Below are 24,886 nucleotides of genomic sequence, written 5' to 3'. Positions count from 1 at the left end.
AAAGGAAGGTGGCAAGAATGTGGTGTGACGGTGTGTGCGTGTGGTGGGTTGGTGGGTGCAGGAGGGAATGGGAGCACCATGGGTGCATCCCAATATGTGTCCTTGCCTCCTCCACTTGTGCTTGTCTCCTCGTCCTGCCTCCTGGCCCCTCCTCTGTGGAGAAAATGATAAAGTTTCCCAGCTGTCAGCCTAGCCACAACAACTTTTGAGGGACTGTTTTTCATTCACCATCCCAATTGCAAATGAGAAAGAGACTTTACAATTGAGCTTTTGCAAGATATTGAAATATAATGCTGTTGTCAGTGATGTCATCATGACGAGAAGCAAGTGGAGGAGGCAAGTGGAGGAGGCAAGGTCGCATATTGGGATGCAACCCTTGTGTGTGCTGGTTATGTCCATGTCCTTCCTGTTGTTTTTTTTGGGGGGTGGTGGCGCTAAGGGGTGAGAGGGAGGGACACACACATAACAAAGAGGTAGAGCCAGAAGTGTTTTTTGTGGGGAGAGTGATAGCTGCCCTGAATTGGGATTTGGCTCGTCCACACACAGGTCCCCCCCACAGGTCCCCCCCCACAGGTCCGACCCCATCGCTCTCCCCTCCCCAAAAACGTACCCCCATCGTCCAAACCCCCGGGTGGTGACTGGGGTCACAGAGGGGGCCCCGTTAGATGTTTTGGGGTTTTGTGGGGTCACCCTGGCCTTGACACCCTGGCAAAAGGAGGCCAGTGATTGGGTATGGAAAAGGGGGGGGGGTGGATGGCTGACGGGGGTTGGTGCTTCTGTTGCTGTTTGTGACTCTAGTCTACACAGAAGAAGAGAGTGAAGTGAAAAATGGCTCAGTAACAGCTGAGTAGCCAAAGCACCAACTGGCACCCTCAAATTCACCCCGTCCCGTCCTGCCCCCCTCTCTCCCTCCACGGTCTTGGACAGAAGGACCCCCCCAAAAACGAGCCAACTGGCCCCTTTCCTTTCCTGCCAGACAGGGGGGACCCCCCAAAAAACAACAGCACCGCCCCTTTACTCCGTCAGACAGAGAGGGACCCCAGCAACAACAAAAAATGCTGACTTGGTCCCACTCCAGAGCCCAGGCACCCCCAAGCCCCCAAATGAGACCCACACACCCTTTTCCACTCACACACACAAACACACACACACACCAAACCCACACAAACTTATCAGAGCTCACACACCCCTATGAGCCACAACCAACCACAGCTGGTAAAGGTTTGTTTTTTTTCAGTTTGGAAATGGACAGTCAGTGCTTGTGTTCAACTTTCCTTTCAACTTCTCTTTCTCTCTTTCTTTCTGTGAGTTCAAGCTTTTTCCACGTTTTGTTTTTTTTGTCTCTACAGATCTGTGCAGTCCCATTTGGAGCGCAATGCTATGGTGTTTCTAACATAATCAGTACAGCAACTTGCACTTGGTGTTGTGTGTGCGTTTTTGTGTGTGGGTTCAAGTGTGCGACTATATGTGTGTTTGTGTGTGTGTGTGTGTGTGCATGTGCGTGTCTCACGACTAAAAGCCAGAAGCTGTACGGCACAGTAACACAACAAAAACACGACACAACAAAAAAATAGAAAACAAGAGATTGAGATTTGAAATGTTTCATCATCGTTTTGTTTTGTCTACTACACTATCGTTGTCTGCTGTTGTTGATTTTTTTTTTTGTCTGTCTGTGTCTCTAACCTGAAAGTACAGCGTCTAATAAAGTGCCCCTCTGTAGAGAGAGAGTTGGTCTGAGCATCGAGAGCGAGAGAACGCACCGAAAAACCGAAAAACAAGAACTCGGAACCGAACGCTACCTAAGGAGCCTCGGAGGTGTAACCACGGGATTCCGGAATGCAGCAGGGCTCGGAATTAGGGGTTGGGATTAGGGTTTAAAGGTGGGGTTGCAGGTTAACCATTTTAAGAAAATGTACTATTATGACATCACGTTGGGTGTTCCGCAGGCTCATAGGAGTCTATGTAGAACCTTAGAATCCTGGGGGAGTTCCCCCAACGTGATGTCATACCTGCAACCCCACCTTTAAGGGACGGGGAGGGGGAGGGGGGTTGCGCAGACATCGACGAGTTACATCCCACGTGACCTCTACTGTCAAAAAGTGCATTCAATAATGTGTTAAATCGTTTCTCTGCGAGGAGGGGGGGGGGGGGGGATGTCGTCGGTCGAAGGGAGTGGGGAGGTTTTGGCCGGGTAATGGGGGGTTGGGAGGGGTGGCGTAATGGAACATCAACATCTACGACCGCACGTCATAACCGGCCTCCGCCTCCGCTCCGTTCCGCTCTCTACCGTCAACGGCAGAGGTTGCTATGCTACATACTTTACAACACATTTGGTGTTTATCATCGACTTTGGGTGAGGCAGGCAGTAGTGGGGAAGGGTATATGGGGGAAGAGGGCTTAGAGTTGTATACAGCAGAAGTATACGTGCTATTACATGTAATTACAACACTAGTAGTAGTATGATATTACAAAGCTGAACCCATGGAATGTCATACCACTAGTGTTGTAATGACATTTGTAAGAGTACTTCTTCTAATGCATTTAACTCCTGGAGGGGTAGGAGGGTAATTTGGGTGAAGTGTGATGGGGTAATGGGCTGGTATGGGGGGAGGGGGGGAAGGATGGGGGTATTTGAAATAAAGTTGATTGTAAGTTCGTTTTTTTTTTTCCCTCAACATGACATTCATTGAGCGAGAAGGGAGCGTGTGCAACTGCTCCTCCCTGGAGACAGAATCAAGAAAAAAAACAAAAACAAAATAAAATAAAATGAAAAGAAAGAAAAAACAAAAGAAAACAAATAAAACAAAAAAAAACAACGCCTGCGAGGGGGAGCTGCAGTTGGTGACACACAGCAACGGTATCCATGGTAACAGGTGTACATCGCCAACGCTTTCTCCCCTCCCGCAGTGTTTGTATAAAAAACGGCACCGTTAGAATTTGGCCAAAAGGGCTTTTCTGCAGTTTCTGTGCATTTAGGGGCATCGGAAGTCCAGTGGGAAAGAGCTGATGTCCAACCAGTACTCAGTTGAAAAATTCAAAAATAAACAAACAAACAAAGAAAAATAAACAAACCCAAAAAAATAACAAATATTGCCCTGTGGTCCAACAGAGAGTAGTTGTCTTTTAAGAGGTTTTGAAATGGGCACGGAAAAGAGGGCTTGGTTAGACCCAGACTCAGGCAGACTGGACTTCAGACACCCCATGGTGTGTTTACAAAAAAAAAGAAAAAAAAAAGAAAAACAACAACCGTGAAAAGAGAGAAATTATATTAACAAAACATTTCTACTCCTTCCACATAAACCTGTGTCTCTCCTTTCTGAGATGCATCAAAACGATAGCTAGTTAGCATGGCATCCGCACAGTACATCAAGACGATAGCTAGTTAGCGTAGCATCCAAACAGTACATCAAGACGGTAGCTAGCTAGCATAGCATCCACAAACAGTAGCTCTTCACACAAGAGAGGTTTCAGTTTTGCAGTGATGGTGGTGGCAGTAATGGAAAAAAGAAAGAAAGACCATTCTTTTTTGTATCTACAAAAATAAAAGTGCAAATTCAACATTGATAAGGAACATCTTTGTTGTTTTTTTAGGAAAATAAAATAAAAACAAAAATAAAAAAATAGTAAAAGCCCTGCCGTTTTCTTGGCTTGGCCTGTTCCCAGGGAGGGGCAGAGATACTTGATACTCCACTGGTATGTTTAGCTGCCCCAAAGTGTATCACTAGAACATCATCACCACCATCACCATCATCATCCTCATCATCACCCTCACTGTCCCCTCGACATTGAGGGAAACAGCTAACGGTGGATATCCAACAACGTGAACGTGAGAGAGACAAGTGAATAGTCGTTACGTAAGAAACCTGCCTGGTTTCCATGGTTTCCATCACCTGAACGATAGGCCACATCCTCTGTTTTTTTTCTTATCCTTTTTCTTTTCGTTTTTTTTTCAGTTTTTTTTTCATATTATTCCTTATTTCATTTTTTTTCTTCTGCGTTTTTTTCTCTCGTTATTTTAGCAAAACCCCAACAACGGCGGCCACAACAACCAACCGAGACCCAAAGCTTGACCAAAGACCCTGACCCGACCTGATCGGACCTCTGCATGGTTTCGGACCCGGCTGAAAACCCTGGCCTAGTCCCGGCTGAATTGGGGTTGTCGGGTCTCGGGTCTTGGGTCCTTGGGGGTCTTGGGTCGCGGTATTGGTGTTGCTGGTCCGCCTTCTGAGGGGTATCCCAAGAACACGGTTAAAGGTGGGGTTGCAGGTTAACCATTTAAAGAAAATGTACCATTATGACATCACGTTGGGGGTTCCGCAGGCTCATAGGAGTCTATGTAGAACCTTAGAATCCTGGGGCAGTTCCCCAAACGTGATGTCATACCCGCAACTCCACCTTTAAGTGATAAACCTAGCAAAGCTAACCTACAGGAAGTAGTAAACCTGCTAATAGCATAGATAGCCCACCACAGGCGTCGTTTAGTTGAGAAAAAAACGAGCACTCCAGGCCTCTTCTATTAGATGATTTACCCCACTACCTCACGGTAGGTTAACTACACGGCTTGGTTCACTACTGAGTCAAATTCTTGTTATACCCCCCAGTCCATAGCTCCAGCTATTTAGCTGGACACTGTCATCATGCTGTAACCTTTGGGAGGGCTGCTCCGTCCAACCAGCAACAGCTCCTCCTTGCAGCTGATGTGACTGTCCACCAGTGAGGTCATGGCGGGGGCGTGGCCATGGTGGTGGCCATGGTGGTGGTGGTGGTGGTGGACGGTCGCCATGGTGACGGCATTGTTGACATTGCTGACGTTGACGACGTTGTTGTTGTTGTTGCTGCTGGTGCTGTTGGTGTTGCTGCTGCTGGTGCTAACGCTGCTAACGCTGTTGCTAGTGCTTGTTCCGGAACCGGAGCTGGTGGTCACGGCGGGCTGGGACTCGTACAGGACGCAGATGGAGCCGTCCTCGCCGATGCGGTAGGAGACCTCGAACGGGTCGACCCACAGGGTCAGCTCGCTGGGCAGCAGCACGTACAGCTGCTGGATGGTCAGGCCGATGCGCTGCGCCGCCTGGCCCACCAGGGGGTCCATCTTGTGGTTGATGCGGATGCAGCGGTAGCCGGAGCCCTTGTTGGGCCTGTCGGGGAACCAGTGGTGCTTGTATTGCTCTGTAGAGAGGAGAGAGGAGAGAGGAGAGAGAGGAGGAGAGGAGAGAGAGAAGAGAGGAGAGACAAAAAGTGAGAGAAGAGGAGGAGAGAGGAGAGACAAAAGGGAGAGAAGAGGAGGAGAGAGGAGAGACAAAAAGGGAGAGAAGAGATTAAATACTGACCGATTGATGCTTAAATTACTCTAGAGAGGAGAGATTAAATACTGAACATGTGTTGTTTACATTGCTCTGGAGAGAGGAGAAGACAGAGGAGAGATGAGAGGATAGACTAAATACTGAACCAGTCCAGTGGTGTTTATATCGCTCTTGCAGAGAAGAGGAGAGGGGTAGAGTAGACATCGCAAGTTGTATTGTTTCGTATATGGTAGTCAAGACGGGAAGAGTAGATATTGCAAGTTGTATTGCTTCGTGTACTGAAGTCTAGTCGTAATTTCACCCTCTAACCAGGGAACCAGTGGTGCTTATATCGCTCTGGAGAGGAGAGAGGAGACAGAGGAGAGAGAGAAGAGGAGATGAGAAGAGGAGAGGAGACAGAGGAGAGAGAGAGAAGAGGAGATGAGAAGTTCATATGTTTATATAGCTGTGCAGAGGAGAGAGAGAGAGAGAGAGAGAGAGAGAGAGAGAGAGAGAGAGAGAGAGAGAGAGAGAGAGAGAGAGAGAGAGAGAGAGAGAGAGAGAGAGAGAGAGAGAGAGAAAGAGAGAGAGACGTTTGCAGCCGTAGCCGTAGCCCAGGGGGCTTGCAGGGCCGGTCAGGGAGCCAGTGGTGCTTATATTGCTTTGGAGAGAAGACAAGGGTGGAGGAGAGAGGAGAGGTTAAACACTGCGTATATACCTCTGGAGAGGAAAAAGGAGAGGGGAGACAGAGAGGAGGAGAAGAGAAGTTAAATACTGAACCAGTGGTGCTTATATTGCCTTGGAAAGGAGAGAGACAGGCGAGAGAGCAGAGAAGTTAAATACTGAGAGAGAGAGAGAGAGAGAGAGAGAGAGAGGAGGAGGAGAAGAACAAGGGGCAGTAAAGGACACCCACACAGGGGAGAGAGGGAGCAACAGAGAGTGAGGAGGAAGAGAGAGGAAGAGAGAGGGAAAGGAGAGGGAGAGGAATAGAGAGGGAGAGGAAGAGAGAGGGAGAGGAAGAGAGAGGGAGAGGAAGAGAGAAGGAAAGGAGAGGGAGAGGAAGAGAGAAGGAAAGGAGAGGGAGAGGAAGAGAGAGGGAAAGGAGATGGAGCAACAGAGAGGGAGAGGAAGAGAAGGAGGAGGAAGAGAGAGGGAAAGGAGATGGAGCGAAGAGAGAGGGAAAGGAGAGGGAGGAGGAAGAGAGAGGGAAAGGAGAGGGAGCAACAGAGAGGGAGAGGAAGAGGGAGAGGAAGAGCGGGGGAAGCAATTCAATCTACTAAGATGAAGGGGGACAACATATTGTCATGAATATTCTGATGATGCTTTCATAATCACCCAGGCATTGATATGAAAATATTATTTCTCAAAAAGAAAAAAGGAGACGACGGTTGACTGCATTGGCAATAATGGATATCAAAAACTACTAAGCAGCTCTATCAAAAAGTACATTTGGTAACCCAAAATAATGTTCCGCTACTGTATATTAACCCGTTAAAACACAGTGTTATACATTTGTTGATACCAGAATGGCACTGACCAAGTCACCATAGTGCATTACTAAAGGCCCTGTGTTATGTCATAGTAGACTAGTAGGCTAATATGTTAATTAACCTTTCAATGGCTATTACAGCGCGCCTCAAATCGTACGGCCTGCATTATGGGGCTAAGACATCCATATTATTACTGTAATCTGTATGCACTGCAATATTTAACCTTTATAGGTAGTGCACTTTAAGAGTGTGGGTTTTTGAACATTCTATAAAAAGAATGTTCTATAACAATGCAAGATTCTAAAATTCCAAATTGTATTGTATGGCGCCCAGAATTCTATAGAACTTTCACTGCCCAAACATTCCCGTCACACCGGTGTGACGATACACTCTTAAAGGTTAATGTTCCTTCTCTGTATGTGACAGTGCGTTATATTATGTAATAGCACTCACTGTACACACCTAACCCAAAGGCACAGCGCGAGTACACTGTGTAGCCTACTGCAACAGCTGGCTATCTCTCACTGTTAGATGATATAACAGGAGCAATAAAACAAAGTGTATCCAATCCACATACAGTATGCTTCAAACAAATATACTGTAAGTGTCAAATCATCAATACTGTGCTAATAAACCCACCACAAAGTGCATTAAAAGATTAGATTACATTGCCTTTAAAATCGCTAAGCAACAAAGTACCAGGTAACTGTGTCGTCAAGAAAGACACATTAGATGTTCACGCGTAGCACCTAAACACACTGGACTGTTGTAATAGAGAAACACCTTTTCTATCATAGTACTACACCACTATGACAGTGCACATTCTGGTAACAGCTTATGTTTAACAGATGAAGTGTCTGAAGGAGTTAAAAATAGCATGAGATTTCCATGAAAAGCATATTCCAAGTCCTAAATGTTAATCCAGTGTAGAAGATTTCCTCACGTGAGTTGTTAACTGTGGCTTATGGCTTCTGCCGTGGAAAGTAAAAAGACAGTAACTGTGCTACTCCAAACTGAGTAAAAATGATAATAAAATTGTCCGGTTGTCCAGCCATAGTGGTTTTAGGTAGATTATATTATTATTATGACATTCTTTGGAGCGCAATCATTTTAGTTAGTTTTACATTTTCAGTATGCTATAGTAAATCATACTAACTGCTTTTTAACAGAAAATGCAGTTTCCGCTTCTGACGCTTTGTAGGGCAGATTTGTTCTAGTGTCTTGTTTACTGGTGTGTCTTCCCGAGGATTATATTTAATGTGTTTTTGATGTTCGAGGGCCCTGTCACCACTAAGAGGAGGCGGAGAGAGAGGATGGAAATTTACAGCAAGCCAGCCAGCAAACGAACGAACGAACGAGGGAGCAAGCAAACAACAAAATAAAATGATTGGTTGATAAACAGCCACGAAAGAGCCTGTCAACTGAAGAGCTACGTGACAAAGAGAGCAGGAGCAAAAAAAGGGTGGGGGGAGAGTGGATCTGATTGCACAATCCGCCCCCCCTTCATGCGCAAACACACACACACACACACACACACACACACACACACACACACACACACACACACACACACACACACACACACACACACACACACACACACACACACACACACACACACACACACACACGCACACACACACTCCCCCGAGCTCATCCTTTTCAAAGTCCTCTGCTCCACTGATGTTCCTATTCAGCTGAGTGGAAAGATGCAGACAGGCAACAGAACACTATTTTTATATTTTATTCTTACTCTACATCTTACATTAACCCATGTTTACCATTATGTTTTTATATTTTTTTTGTACACCAACAACCAACATACAGTATGTCTTCAAAACTGTATGTATGTAATCTATAAAGCTATGCATAGCATTAATCAAATATTATTCTAACCTCAAAGGCCGACAACAGTAAAAAAAAAAAAATAGTTTACGCAATAACCAACATATGTTATGTTATGCCTTATGTTATGCTATGTATTACAACAGTCTATAATTTTATTCTAACCTATGTTTGCCATGTATCTAATGTTATTCAATTAATTCAGCCTTAAAAGTCTTGGGGGAGTGTATGAGATGGATTTGGGCATGCTGACTCTGTACAGTTATGCAAAGTGACAGGCTTACTGTATCTACAGGGGTGTAGGAGACAACTTTGGACACAGCAACACATTGCACAGTGTATGAGGGACCTTTGGACACAGCAACATTGTACTCAGTTACGTACAGTCACTAGTGATGATTAAGGATAGACCGATATGTCGGGCCGATATTTGCGTTTTTGAAGTGTATCGGTATCGGCCGATACATGTGTGGTTTTGGCCGATACAATATTTATTATTTTATGTTATTCAAGTTTTTTAAAAGCACCAAGACACTTTATATTTGTATTACTTGATTGTTAGAGTGGGTGTTTAAATGTTACAAGTTCTACCTTAATTTGTAAATGTTTTTTTTTTAACTGGAGACCTGGAATATTTGTCCTTTTTTAAACTTTTTTTACCCATATCGGCCCCAAATATCGGGTATCGGAAATCGGGTATCGGCCAAGGGTGATGAAAAAAAATCGGTATCGCATCGGTCATTAAAAAACCTGTATCGGTCGACCCCTAGAGTGTATTTAGTGTGTCTTGCCCAAGGGACCTTTGACAGGTGTGGGGCCCACTTTTGGACACGCCACCACTGTACACTTCACTGTAGTCTGTGTGTTGTACTGGCTCTTTTGTCTGCCCAGTGTCCTACATATGCTGAGTGACACGTGAAAAACGCCATTCACATCTCCGCCGACAGCGTTTTTATGTCTATTTCTGTGTGTGTGTTTGTGTGTGTGTGTGTGTGTGTGTGTGTGTGTGTGTGTGTGTGTGAAATGTGACAAACACCATTCACTTCACCGCCAACGGCGTAAACACAACGGCAGGGAAAAGCCATGCTTTTGTTTTCTTTTTTCCTTCTTCTCCTTTTTATGTATACGTATATCTGTGTGTGTGTGTGTGTGTGTGTGTGTGTGTGTGTGTGTGTGTGTGTGTGCCTATGTGTCTCTGTGGGGGTTTTTTTAGCTCGCCTCGCCTGCCTGTATCTGTCATTACGGGAAGCGGCGAGGGACATTCTTGTGTGTGTGGTGCTGCTGTGGAATTGTAGAGAGAAGCACGACAGGCAGAGAGAGAGAGAGAGAGAGAGAGAGAGAGAGAGAGAGAGAGAGAGAGAGAGAATGTACAGAGTGGAGCATGGAAGGGAGAGAGAGAGAGAGAGAGAGAGAGAGAGAGAGAGAGAGAGAGAGAGAGAGAGAGAGAGAGAGAGAGAGAGAATGTACAGCGTGGCGCATGGAAGGTAGAGAGAGAGAGAGAGAGAATGAACAGAGTGGAGCATGGAAGGTAGAGAGAGAGAGAGAGAGAGAGAGAGAGAGAGAGAGAGAGAGAGAGAGAGAGAGAGAGAGAGAGAGAGAACAGAGTGGAGCAAGAGAAAGAGTGAGGGAGAGAGAGATAGAGAGAGAGAGAGAGAGATAGAGAGAGAGAGAGAGAGAGAGAGAGAGAGAGAGAGAGAGAGAGAGAGAGAGAGAGAGAGAGAGAGAGAGAATGTACAGAGTGGAGCATGGAAGGTAGAGAGAGAGAGAGATAGAGACAGAGAGAGAGAGAGAGAGAGAGAGAGAGAGAGAGAGAGAGAGAGAATATACAGAGAGGAGCATGAGAGAGAGAGAGAGAGAGAGAGAGAGAGAGAGAGAGAGAGAATGAACAGAGTGGAGTATGAAAGGTAGAGAAAGAGAGAGAAAGAGAGAGAATGTACAGCGTGGCACATGTAGCATGAAAGAGAGAGAGAGAGAGAGCGAAAGAGAGAAAGAATATAGAGTGGCATATGAAAGGTAGAGAGAGAGAGAGATAGAGACAGAGAGAGAGAGAGAGAGAGAGAGAGAGAGAATGTACAGCGTGGCGCATGGATCATGAAAGGTAGAGAGAGAGAGAAACGGGGGAGGGGATAGAAACATAAAGAGAGGAAAATGAAATAATAAAATATGTATGTCTTCTTCACAGGAGCCTGTTTAGAGAGCACCAACAACAATGGCTTCCCTTTCTGCCTGGGCCTAGTCAGGGAAGGTGGCGCTCAGTGAATTAATAATAATAATAATAATAATAATAATGATAATAATAATAATAATAATAATAATAATAATATTTCTGCCTGGACCAATTCAGCAAAGGTGACGCACAGTGAATTGTGCAGCGTTACTGTAATTCAAAGACTTAGTTAGTACAACCAAGAACGGCCAAATGCTGGGGAAACTTCCGTTTGGCTGGTGGAAAAGAGCAACTTGCTTGCCACTTTCACCCATTAGTGAGTGTGTGTTTGGCTAGAATAGTAAGATCAGCCTCCAAAAGCCATTTTGGCTAGTGATGAAAAACATCAATTTATTTATAAACCATGTATATACCAGTACAGTCCTGGTGGTGGGTTTGGCAAACATCAGGTTTCGGTGTGTGTGTGTGTGTGTGTGTGTGTGTGTGTGTGTGTGTGTGTGTGTGTGTGTGTGTGTGTGTGTGTGTGTGTGTGTGTGTGTGTGTGTGTGTGTGTGTGTGTGTGTGTGTGTCTGTCCCTCCAAGCAAACAAATGAAAGACGACCAGCCCGGTGAGGGTGGTCGTGTTGTTGACTGTGGAGTCAGTGGGGGTTTTGGTGAAGATAGGATTTCAGCAAACGAAAGAGGAAGGTGTGTGTGTGTGTGTGTGTGTGTGTGTGTGTGTGTGTGTGTGTGTGTGTGTGTGTGTGTGTGTGTGTGTGTGTGTGTGTGTGTGTGTGTGTGTGTGTGTGTGTGTGTGTGTGTGTGTCTGTGGAACTGTGAAAAGGACACAAAAGGTTACCAGTAGTGAAGGTGGTGGTGGTGGTGGTGGTGGTGTTGATGACGGTGTGGTGGGTGGTGGGTTTTCTGTGGATTGAGTGTCAGCGAGAGAAAGGAGAAGGGCAAGGGACAGGGAAGGGACTTTTGTCTCTGTCTGACAGTGAGCAAGGACACGCAAGGCGACCAACGGGAAAAGTGGCAACAGTGAGTGAGTGGGGTTTTGGCGTTGAAGATAGGGTTTCATCGAGAGAAGGGGGGGATGGGTGTCTCAAGCCCATCCTGTGCATGGCTGTAAATGTGATGAGAGACAACCAGACCAGGGCTTAACACTGGCACCTGCTGAAGGGCCAAAAATGAGTAAAACGTGGCCGTGGCTAGACATTTCCTTCTCTTGTTTTTAAAAGTGGTAACAGTAAGCGGGGTTTAGATAGGGTTTTGTCGAGAGAGAAGGGGGGGATGGGTGTTTCAAGCCCATCCTGTGCCTGGCTGGACATGTGATGAGAGAAAACCAGACCTGTTAAGTCAAGGCAGAAGGGAAGGGAGAGTGTGCTTTTTGACTGTTTAGCAAAGAAAAAAACACGCACATCCGTCTCAAAAGACTGGGTGCAGGACCAGCGAAGTCACATGAAAACTGAAAATAACGTTTGTGACACCAGGCTCCCGTTTCTCTCATTGTAGCCCCTTAATGCACGCCGTACCTCCTGAGGCACGCTGTAATAGACATTGAAAGTTAACTACTACAGTACTACACTACTATCACAGTGCACGGGGCCTTTAGTAATACATTACGACTTGGTCATTGCCATGCTGGTAACAGCTAATTTATAAAGCCGTGTCTTAAGGGGTTAATTGCTTTTTGACTGTGACCAAGGAAATGAAAGACGACAAACGGGAAAAGTGGTAACACTTGAGTGGGGGTTTTGGCGAAGAGATAAGGTTTCGTCGAGAGAGGGGGAGAGAGGTTCCATTGGCCCATTGTTTCCGGGTTCTATTATTGGGGAGGAAATCCCCCTTTAGGCAGACCTGAGGACTGTTCTATTCAATGCTAGGAGCATTATGACATGCCACTTTAGGCAGACCGGAACCTGGTCATGTTAGGTGCCCATAGAAACCTATTACGTTGGCATATCTCTATACTTAAAGAATCTCTGGTTTCGTCGAGAGAGGGGGATGGGTTTCTCAAGCTCGTGTCTGGCTGTAAAAGGGATGACACACACACACAAAAGACAGTCATGGCCTGTGATTAGGGCATTGCTCTTTCAATCTGTGGGGTTGTAGGTACGAATCCCATCTGACCTCTCCCTAAAGCTCCATCCATGACCGAAGTGCCCTTGAGCATGGCACCTAACCTCACTCAACAATGCTCCAGGAACTGTAACCAATACCCTGAAACAATAGTAACTGCACAGTAAATTCTGCAGCGCTCATTTAACACTTAGAGAGTTTATTTGACGTCATTTGGACTTAAATGAACTCTCTAAGTGTTGAATTAACACCACAACATTTACTGTGTAAGTCACTTTGGATAAAAGAGTCAGCTAAGTGTGTAATACTGTAAAGTAAAAAAAAACAGACAACCAGACCAGCGAAGGGAATGCAATCGTGAAAGAAAGTCTGGGGCAAGTCTGTGCTTGTGTGTATGTGTATGTGGTCGTGGCATTAGCTGAACAGGTTACAGGTGGTGTGTGGTTGTGTGTGTGTGTGTGGCGCTGAATAAACACTGACAGGTCGGCCTCAGAGAAATTACCTCTCACCATGACAACTAGGGGTAAATGCCCAGGTGGTGATGGTTGGTTTGACGTAGATGTGGGTTTCAGTGAGAGATAGTGAGACATGTACGTATGCGCCTGTGTCTATAAACCATGTCATTAGCGACACAGGTGGTGGTTGCGTAATAGAGTTGGTGGGTATCGACCGTTTACTCTTCATGCTTAACGCACAGAAAAAAGACAACCAATAATGATAGTGGTCGTGAAAGTTAGTTTGAGATAGATTTAGGTTCCAGTGAAAGAAAGTCTGCGGCAAGTCTGGGCCTGTGTGTAGTGTGTGTATGTGGTCGTGGCATTAGCAACACAGGTGGTAGTGGTTGTGTATGATGTTGTTCATGATAAACACACAAAAATAAGTCTTTGTCTGTGGCGTGGGAATGGCCATGGCATGAGGAGAACAAGAGGCGTATGGTGTTAGTGGTGGTGGGGTATATCGACTGCTTACTATTTACTGATCTTGGCTAACACACAAAAAGAAAACAACCAGTAGTAGGCCTAATGGCGATGGTGGTTGTGAGAATCACCTACAGTAGATTTAGGTTTCGGTGACAGAAAAAGGGGACAGGTCTGTGCATGTGTGCATGTGTGTTGCCAGTGGCACAACAATTGCACTTAGGGCCCCAGGGCAAGACACTTGCAGGGCACTCCATACGGCCTGCCCTGGTCACAATATGCCCCCCAATACTAACACAGGCGGGCCCTGGGCCCAGGGGCAAATGCCCTGCTTGCCCTTCCTATATCTCCGCCCCTGTGTGTAGCTATGGTCATGTCAGTATAGCAGAACAGGTGGTGGTGGGGCTTTTGTGCAGAGTGTGTTGCTGGCAGGGTATCGACTCTTCATGGTAAACGCACCACAAGCAGCTGTGGCCTTACTGGTTAAGTAGATGAGGCTTTAGATCAGAGAGTTGCAGGTGGTTCAAATCACCTATCCCCACAATGCTCTGTCACCAATACCCTGTAAATAACAGCACTAAGTCGCTTTGGATTAAAGCATCATCAGCTACATGTAATGTAATGAGGGTTGGTTTGACGTAGGTTGGGGTTTTGCTGAGAGAAAGGGGAGGCATGTCTGTGCCTGCATGTGACTGTGGCTCTAGCATTACACAGTACAACAACTGCAGTGTTCATTCAACAATTACAGAGTCCATGTAACACCTTCTTTAGTGTTTTTGGTCCCAGAGTACTCTCTTATGTCAGACCTTCCCAACCTTTTTCAACTTGGGGCCCACTCGAATTTGTGAAAAGTGTTCGGGGCCCACCTCTGACCCAATTCAGAATAAAACTCAAATAAATAAACAGCAACACACGCCAAAATATGATTATTATTTTTGGACAATGATTTCAAGGCGCATAGGTTGAAAACCACTGATCTATGTGTTTAATTAACACGGCATGTTTTACTGTGTAGGGGCACAGGTGGCGCTGGTGGTTTTAGGTCTGCCCTTCCAAAGTGCAGTGTGAATTCAACGCTTAGAGAGTAGATTTAACATCTTCTATAGTGTATTTGGTCCCAGCGTGCTCTCTAGGTGTGTAGCCTGTTACTGTAGATAGGGATCGCCGGCGGGCCTATTCACTATTTGCTGAAAATACTCAACTATATCATAACAACATTGCTATGACAGTACCCAGAGTCTTAAGTAACTAACAAAAATATGGCCATTACAATTTTGGTGACAGTAAGGTTATAACATAGGCTCTGCTCTAAGGGGTTAACTAACACGGCCTGTTTTACTATGTAGGGGCACAGGTGGTGGTGGTGGTTTTAGGTCTGCCCTTCCATACTGTCCAGGATTGTGGTGACTGAGCACACAAAACTCCACCTGTACTGAAGGTTGAGGTGGTGACGGTTGGTTTTGACGTACTAGATGTGGCTTTCCCCAAGAGAAAGGGGCAACATGTCTGGACATATGCCTGAGTCTGTGGGTATGACTATACAGGAAAAGTGACCAGACCAGCCCAGACGTCACCCAGAGTGATGAAATTGTTTGTGCAGAGCCTCTTGTTATTACGAAGCCTCTTACTGCAGATAGGCCCGACAGACACACACACACACACACACACACACACACACACACACACACACACACACACACACACACACACACACACACACACACACACACACACACACACACACACACACACACACACACACACACACCGAAACCTAATGTTTGCCAAATCCACCTGGCTGGCCATATGTAAAAGATATTTAAAATACTAACATGTACTATGCAAATCGTTTAAAAGAAATATTCCACGTCTAGCGTTTGTGTCATACGAGTAAGGACTCCTACACGTTCCATGTATTGCAATGTACCTTACATGTGGGCTGACTTTTATAGTATATGCCAGGAATTGTGTCATAGCGAGTAAGGGCTCCTACACGTTCCATGTATTCCTTACACATAAATGAGGAAAACGAGGAAGGGCTGACTTTTATGGTGTGTGCCAGGAATTGTGTAATCCAGTGGTTCCCAACCTTTTTCTTCAGGGACCCATGATTTTACCATTGTAAGCTTTGGTGACCCAACTGCGCGAGCGCCTGCTTGAGAGGGAGTCACATGATACCCTCTGTTTCCTGCAAAAACTCATTTTTGTCATTTTATTCCTCAATTCGTCTTCGGTCAAATATAGAATAAATGTTTAATAGCACTAACATTTTTTGCTTCTATGCATATATTAGTTAAATGCTTTGTCATTTATTCAACATGGGCTATATATGATATTTAAAATGAAACCCCTTAAAATCAAGAGGGCTTCACGACCCCCTGTGGATCTTTGGCGACCCACAGGTTGGGTCCCGACCCATAGGTTGGGAAACACTGGTGTAATCCACACATGAATCATTTTCCAAGTTTTCCTGTAGGTATTTTCCATATGCAAGGTTAGGTTTCAGGAAGAGAGGGAGGACAAGCCTTGGCCTGTGTCTGTGTGTGTTTCTTCTGGCTTCCCATAGATAAACTAGATAGAAGAAACTTACATGGATGTAGAATATACTTTCCTTCCCATATGGGAGTTTAGGTTTCCAGAAGATAAAAGGGGACAGCCCCGGGCCTGTGGGATAGTGTGCATGTGTGTGTGTGTGTGTGTGTGTGTGTGTGTGTAAGTAGCCGTGGTTATGATGACGAGGGCACGACAGACGACCAGACGGGAGCGGAGCAGTGCGTGTGCGTGTGCGGAAAGCAGAGCTGTGGTCTCCACGGCCACCTGTCACCTGCCACTCTGATTACAGCCCCTGGTGACACACACACACACACGCACACGCACGCACACACACACACACACAGAGATTGACCAGAGGCAGTAAACACACACACACACACACACACACACACACACACACAGTGCATACATACTAGCCAGAGGCGGTGACGCACCATGCAAGCTTAATGGAAGGCTTGGCACACACACCAAGAACTAGCCAATAAAAGGCTTACAGCCTGCTGGCTGGCGTACAGTGTGTGTGTGTGTGTGTGTGTGTGTGTGTGTGTGTGTGTGTGTGTGTGTGTGTGTGTGTGTGTGTGTGTGTGTGTGTGTGTGTGTGTGTGTGTGTGTGTGTGTGTGTCTGTAAAGCTCTGTCTGATATGTGGTGTGTGTAACCTTTATCTATCATCAGAACAGGTTTTCAGCTGTGCATGTGTGTGTGTGTGTGTGTGTGTGTGTGTGTGTGTGTGTGTGTGTGTGTGTGTGTGTGTGTGTGTGTGTGTGTGTGTGTGTGTGTGTGTATACCACAACTGACTGATACGGCAGAAAAATATCACACAAAGCACAACCCAAAGGTCACCGCGAAAGTCCCCTCCCTCGCACTGACACAGAAACTGAACTATAGGCCTACCGTGTAGAGGAAGCGAACACCAGCATTCAGCGTTAACAACAACCACGTCAAGTAAACAGACAAATAGGAAAACTGGCATACTGAGGAGAAAGCCAATCAAATAAACAGAGACAAAAAGACAAATAAATGCTAAGGATATATGAATGAAAAGTCTGAAAACAGGCCCACACAAATGTCAAAATCGACAGTAAACTAGTATACCTAGGAGAAAGCCAAAGCAGAGTTTAGCTAACAAACAACCATTCAAAGTAAACAGAGAAAAGGGCAAGTAAATGCTAAGAATATATAAATAAAAAGTCTGAAAACAGGCCCATATAAATGTTAAGGCCGAAAGTAAACTAGTATACTGAGGAGAAATCCAAACCAGCATTTAGCTAACAAACAACCACAGAAGGACAAAGAGAAATAGGACCAACAAAGTCTGAAACCTCAAAGTAATATTAATGCTAAAACTTAACTAGCATACTGAGGAGGGGGCAAAATATGATTTAACTAACACACAACCACAAAAAGTAAACTGAGAAAAGGACAGATAAATGTGAGGGATATATAAACGAAAAGAAAGTGAAATGAATAAAGGCCCATGTGAATGCTAAGATCGAAAGTAAATTAGTAGTCTATACTGAGGAGAAAGCCAAACCTGCATTTAACTAACAAACAACCACAGAAGGAAAACATAGAAAAGGAGAAATAAATGCTGAAGATGAAGAAAGGTTTTCTTTTTAGGTTTTTAGGTTTTTGTTTTCTTTCAGTAGCAACATCTAGCCACCTCAATAGGTCCAATGGAAGAACTGGTGTAACCGTCATGTAATATCATGTGCTAGAGTTAAGTTACACCATCAATTTCTTTCTACATTTACTTTTACACCTCTGATATAGCTCCTGATAGGGGTGGGCGATATGACGATATTATATCGTGAATCGCGATATTGAGTAAAATATCGTCTCGAATCTGCCAAAGTGGTGAAATCGTATAGATCGTCTTGCAGTGAGGATGTTTATTATCAGTATCAGAGTGACGTTTTCTCACTTGTGTTGTTGTCTTAACTTTATTCTTTACATTATTGTATTCCAATTGTACACTTTATGAGAGTATCATCAGTGTGTTAACATTTTATTGACTGCAAATTACAAATTGCAAGTATATGAAAGTTGTTTTTTGTTGTTTTTATTTTTTGGATGGAAGATCGTGATAAAAAATCGAAATCGTGATTTCATGTTAAAAAATCGTGATACAACATTTTTGCCATATCGCCCACCCCTAGCTCCTGATATGTAGCAAGCTATATAGCAGAAGAAGAAGAAGAAGAAAAAAGCTCTCCACGTGGACGTTAGCGTAGCACAAGAGGCCCCTTTCAAGTATGACTGCATGGAAAATTACAGCATGAGGCATCCCCTCATATAAACGTGCTGTATGACTGTGTTACTACTATGGAAACATACAGAACATGCAGAGTAACAACTGCACTACTAATTAAACACTTATGTTGAATTAATACTTGTTGTTGTTGTTGTTTTTTTACTCTGTATCTACTTACGTAAACAAAAAAGAGTCTTAAATCTAGACTAAGAGAGTCGATTTAGAGATCTTCTAGATTTGCATTGGTGACACACACACACACACACACACACACACACACACACACACACACACACACACACACACACGCGCACACCACATGCCATATGTCTGTGTCACTCCTATGGAAATATAGTACACACCTACAGTGAGGCTGCCGAGAAGAATGACACATCCAAAACAAAATGGCTGCCGTCTGTACAGCACCATAACAACAAACTGTGACATTTACGCTGCTACTCTGAGGAATGTGTGTTTGTGAATGTGTGTGTGAGAGTGTGTGTGTGTGTGTGTGTGTGTGTGTGTGTGTGTGTGTGTGTGTGTGTGTGTGTGTGTGTGTGTGTGTGTGTGTGTGTGTGTGTGTACGAGAGACACAACCTCTTTAACAGCTCACACTGTCGCCTCACAAAGAGTGGTTTGTGTGTGTGTGTGTGTGCGCGCGCGCAGTACACGCATGTGTGTGAGAAAGAGAAAAACACTCACACTGTCGCCTCATAAAGAGTGGTGTGTGTGTGTGTTTGTGTATGTGTGTGTGTGTGTGGCGTTTTTCACTGTCAGGACAGTAGAGAGAGCCTTTCCTGCAAGGCCTAGATTGTAAACAGGAAACCGACAGATATATCTTTGGCTCTCTCTGTTTCTCTCTCTCTCTCCCTCAATCTCTCTCTGGTTCTCTCTCTCCCTCTCTCTGTGTCTTTGTCTCCCTCTCTCTCCCCATCTGAAGAGCTTGCTCAACAACCCTGTTTTCACTCTGGTGAACCAGATTTCAATCTCTAGCACACACACACACACACACACACACACACACACACACACACACACACACACACACACACACACACACACACACACACACACACACACACGGCCTAGCACCTCCCCTAATAATCCATTACAGTAGCACGAACGACAGGGTCCAGATTTCAATCTCCAGCACACACACACACACACACACACACACACACACACACACACACACACACACACACACACACACACACACACACACACACACACAGAGCCCTAATATAATCCATTGCGGTAGCACGACAGGGCTGTCCGCATAACGCAGTACTGAGCGATGGCTGGTTGGCCTACTTCAGTCTCAGCTGTCAGGGGTTTTGTGTGCTGAGTTGTCACACGCACAAACACACACACACTCAATCTCTCTCTCTTTCACACACACACTCTCTCACACACATTCACACACACACAGTCTCTCTCGCTCTCTCTCTCTCTCTCTCTCTCTCTCTCTCTCTCTCTCTCTCACACAGAAACACACAGAAACACAGAAACACACACACACGGGCACACACACACACACACACACACACACACACACACACACACACACAGAAACACACACACACACACACACACACACACACACACCTCAACAACCTCAGACGACAGGCCTACAATAGTTACAGTATATGCCAGTACCTATACAGATAGACACAAATCTAAAACACAATGGTGTAAAGGCCTCACCATATCTCTATCCACTCTGAATTGCCTCAGTTTTCGCAAAAAAAGTATAGCCTCGACAGTGTTACATGTCCATATTTATTAGTCATCTATTACTGCCATGAAAAACTGAAAGAAAAGTCCGCGACACCAAGCTCCCGTTGCTCTTTGTTTTATTTTAAAAACATTTAAAAAAGAGCAACGGAAGCTTGGTGTCGCTGACTTTTCTTTCAGTTTTTCATGGTATTTTTGCTGGTCCTGCACCCAATCTTTTTGAGACGGATGTGCGTGTTTTTCTCTCTTTAACGACTCATCTATTACTGCCCCCAATTATAATACGTCTTGAACACTAATAAGTGGGTTAAAATATTGTGTGCATAACAAGACTAAATAAAATGTGCAGAGTTACCACTAGGGAAAAAAAGAGTCCTCTAACACTGACTCTAAAATATTGTGTTGTACAGTACATGGTACGTGATTTGTTTACTAAAAAATGTGATTTATTTACTACAAAATGTGACGCGTTTACTACAAAACGTGACGCGTTTACTACAAAATGTGACATGTTTACTACAAAATGTCACGTTTTTACTACAAAATGTCACGTTTTTACAACAAAATCTGATGTGTTTACTACCAAATGTGATGTGTTTACTACAAAATGTGACATGTTTACTACAAAATGTCACGTTTTTACAACAAAATGTGATGTGTTTACTAAAAAATGTGACGTGTTTATTACAAAATGTGACGTTTTTACAACAAAATGTGACGTGTTTACTAAAAAATGTGACGTGTTTATTACAAAATGTGACGTTTTTACAACAAAATGTGACGTGTTTACTACAAAATGTCACGTTTTTACAACAAAATGTGACGTGTTTACTACAAAATGTGACGTTTTTACAACAAAATGTGACGTGTTTACTACAAAATGTGATATGTTTTGTTTACTACAAAATGTGATATGCTGCCTTGTATGGGGAGCTAACAAACGCCCAACTCAAATCCCTGTATGAGGACTCATGTGCAATTGGGAAAAAAACTCCTACTACATACATGACCCATATTTCTTTGGCATGTGTGGATTCTACTTAAAGGGGTATGCCACTATTTTGGGGCTTAATACAGTTAAAATTGTTGGCTGGGGTTTATAGCATGCTACAATGCTACACGGATACATTGACTTTCACTAGCTTAGCGACATATTCCCTCTTTTAACTTGTCTTAAAGCAAGACAACGCTTAACATGAAAAATAAGACACTTAACCACCTTTATAAACCCCAGCCAACAACTTTAACTGTATTAAGCCCCAAAATAGTGGCATACCCCTTTAACCCTGGTCTAATGCACTTTCCAAAATAACAACCAACAACAAACAACCATACTTAGCATCTGCACTTGTTGTTCTGTATATTTCCTGTGCATTTTGTATCTGCTACTGATGTTGACTAGGATTACTGTATGTCCTCGACTGTAAATCGCATTGGTCAAAAAGCGTCTGCCAAATGCACTGTAATATAATGAAAAATGTATTGTTTTGGTCAAAGTGTACAAACTGTCTCCGTAGCCTCTTGCCTTTGAAGGTTTATTATACATTGTAAAAACAAAGTGTTATTTTAACACTGAAAGAGTACTCTGGGACCAAATACACTCAAGAAGGTGTTAAATCAACTGTCTAATTGTTGAATTAACACTGTAAGCCTATTTTATTTCACTCTTCACCACCCATATCTAGCACCTCATACTCGCACCTAGCGTTGTACAAAGTAGAAGTAATTCACTCTTGTAGATTACAACACTAGCAGTAGGATATTACAAGGTTTCAACTTTGCAATATCATGATACTACTAGTGTTGTAACAAAATCTGTAAGAGTATCCAACTTCAACTTCTACTTCAGCTTTGCACACTTCTGCTCGCAACAATCCCCTGAATGAGAGTCAAATAGTCAACAGCAATACGCACAGAAATATGATCTACATGTATATTTTTAGGAAATGATTTTTAGGTCCCACTTGGGATACTTTCACAGTTTGAGAATCACAGACCTGCCCCTGCCATTGCCCTGCCCTCCCCTCCCCAATCCGACACCCCAACCCACCCCACCCCACCACCATCACATTCTTATCATTCACATTATTCTTACAATATAAACTTACATCTGAGTAGTCCATTTAGACGGGTTGTCTGGTTGGTCTGGTAGTTACATCATGTCACCCCCCATCCCCAGTCTGTCTGCCTCAAAGTGATACTGTCCCATTTTTGGAAATAAACTTATTTTACACCTCCCCTTGAGTAAGATAATAGGGTTTTACCGTTCTCTTATACTTTCAACCATTCTCTAGGTATGGCTGTGCAAATTTTACCTTCAAGCTAGCGGTTAACATTGAGTCCTGTGAGACCAGCTGGCAGCTAACTGGTGGTGCAGGTTAACCACCACTGATGATTATTAGGTATTTTTAAAGCACTCAAGATATTTATTGTAGGCTATATACCATTGACAAATCTCTGAAATTATGTTAAAGTCCATGTATCAACAAATATTTCTTAAACAGAATTTATTGATGATGTCTCATTGGGGACTCCCCCTCAGCAGAGAGAGGTTATAGAATCTTGGGTTTCCAGTCCCCAACTTGATGCCATCCATTGCTTTATGGGGAAGGAATAACTGCCACTTTTACAAATGCAATGGATAATAATTTAAATGTGTAGGCCTACTACTAACAAGAAAGTGGTGAAAACTCTTTTAAATGTTAAGCTGCACCACCACCTTTGAAGTTCTCTGCCACGACTACTAGCCCCATTCACGGCCCTCCAGTCCAGTCTGCTCCACTCCACTATGCGCATGTTTACAAACACTGCCGCAGCGGCGGTCTAGCGTAGCCACCCGTCTGTCCATGCTGTGTGTATGTGGGCTACTGTTAGCTTAGTAGCTAGCTGTTGCTGTGGGCCTAAAACCCTTCAATGCTCGAGTATAGTGGCGTACATTCTTAGACTTGAGGTTATATACAACAAGCTGGGATCATTATGAGGGGAAAATGGGCGTTATTATGATAACCTGCATAGATTATTGGGCTATTGTTTCTGAAAGGGAAAAGAAGGAATAAAGAGGGAAAGAAAAAAAGAAAATGTGAATAATGCAATACATTAAATGTGAACAACGCAACAATGCAATAAGCCTACTGATACTGTAGGCCAATTGGATAATGTAAGCTAAGTCTGAGTTGTTATTGTAGGCCTATGTCAATGGGAAGAATTGCATTTGTTTACAAGAGGCTAGGCCTTCTTAAAAATGTGTAGAAAAGAATGTGTTGGTCTTCGGTCTGCTCTGTAAATTTCAATTATTTGTGTACATATTCAATAATGTAATAGAGTAGGCCTATAGGCTACAGTATGAAGAAGATGTACAGCTGAGCTAAAATTTCGATTTCATTAGACTATTATTAATAACATGTAAATTATTGTAGGCTATAGACCTATCCGATGTTTTACGCTTTGTTTACAATTATTTGCAAATGCCATGTTAAGATTAAAATAGACACGGTAGGATATAGGCCTATTCATTTTGCTGAGACACTGTTTGAAAAACAGTTTTTCATGCGGTAAAATGGCTAATGTGTTGCCCAGCCGTAGACTAGCCAACATAGACTGCGTTCTCCGCTTCCTTGTTGGCTAGGCATTACGTAATTCCTCAGCCCTCCCCCGTCCTCTCGGGAATAGATCCGACCATTCTTCAGTAAACGGGCAGTAGGCGCTACAGGCTACCCAAGGCGAAGAAATAGTCAGTTGTTTTCTTAAAGTCAAGTCACAAAAAGGGGGGGAAACACAACGGTTGATATGAAGTTAAGAGTTTGAATATTTATTTAATTGTGAAAAAAATAAGGAAAATGGCGTCGTCAAAAAAACAAGCGGCCGTGCGCTAGCACAAGAGGAGAGCTACTTTGCCTGTTGGTGCGCTCTATAAGCCTCGAGCCTTTTGAGCGTTCCAAAGTCTAACGACTGGTTGTTGTTTCGTACTAAACCGCTCGGGAAAGAAAAAAAAAGCCTACTTTTGCAGTTTCACAAAAAAAAAATGTTGAAAAAAGGATGTAGCCTAACTCAATAGGCCTACGTCAACAATAACTCTGGGTTGTTGCTTAGCCTATTTGTTCGATAAAAAAAACACAACCTTACCTGCTAAAATATCCTGTAGGGTTTGGCTGAAGGTTTGGAGCTGCCTGTCGTTACATTGTCCTTTAATCCGCAGAAACCTGGACAGAAACCCGACGGCGGCGGTGATCTCCGGCTTCATCGTTCCTCTGGCACAAAGGGTATGCATTGAGAAGGCGAGGAGGGCGACACGACGGCTGCGTGCGTGTGATGAGCTCCGTCCCTGATCGCGAGTGCGCCTTTGTCAGCGTCAAGCCGCGGATTATGATCCTTGTTTTTCGCGTGTTTTATTTCTCTCAAACCTATGCAGGGCATTTATTTCGTCGAAGCAAGGGTTTTTGCGGTGAGCGGTAGGTTTCCGGGGTATTGGGGTAGGCTATAAGAGGTTGCCTACCACCACAGTGCAAAAGCCTGAGAGCCCAGTTGTTTGTAAATAATAAACCTCCACGGGGAACACCCTCGCTCGCACTGCTTCCTTCTTCTTCAG

General features: G+C 44.2%; 1 protein-coding gene across 1 annotated transcript; it reads right to left on the bottom strand.

The window, feature by feature from the left end:
* Positions 1-1,670: 1,670 nt before the first annotated feature.
* btg1 (B-cell translocation gene 1, anti-proliferative) lies at positions 1,671-24,886 on the bottom strand. Its single transcript, XM_063217546.1, has 2 exons — positions 24,424-24,886; positions 1,671-5,166 (listed from the first exon to the last, which is right to left on the bottom strand). The coding sequence occupies exons 1-2, from the start codon at positions 24,566-24,568 to the stop codon at positions 4,619-4,621; spliced, it is 693 nt and encodes a 230-aa protein (XP_063073616.1). The 5' UTR covers positions 24,569-24,886; the 3' UTR covers positions 1,671-4,618.

Source organism: Engraulis encrasicolus, chromosome 15 (assembly GCF_034702125.1).
Source record: "Engraulis encrasicolus isolate BLACKSEA-1 chromosome 15, IST_EnEncr_1.0, whole genome shotgun sequence".
Taxonomy (NCBI): Eukaryota; Metazoa; Chordata; class Actinopteri; order Clupeiformes; family Engraulidae; genus Engraulis; species Engraulis encrasicolus.
Note: the sequence above shows the minus strand (reverse complement) of the source record. Positions and strands in the feature narration are given on the sequence as shown.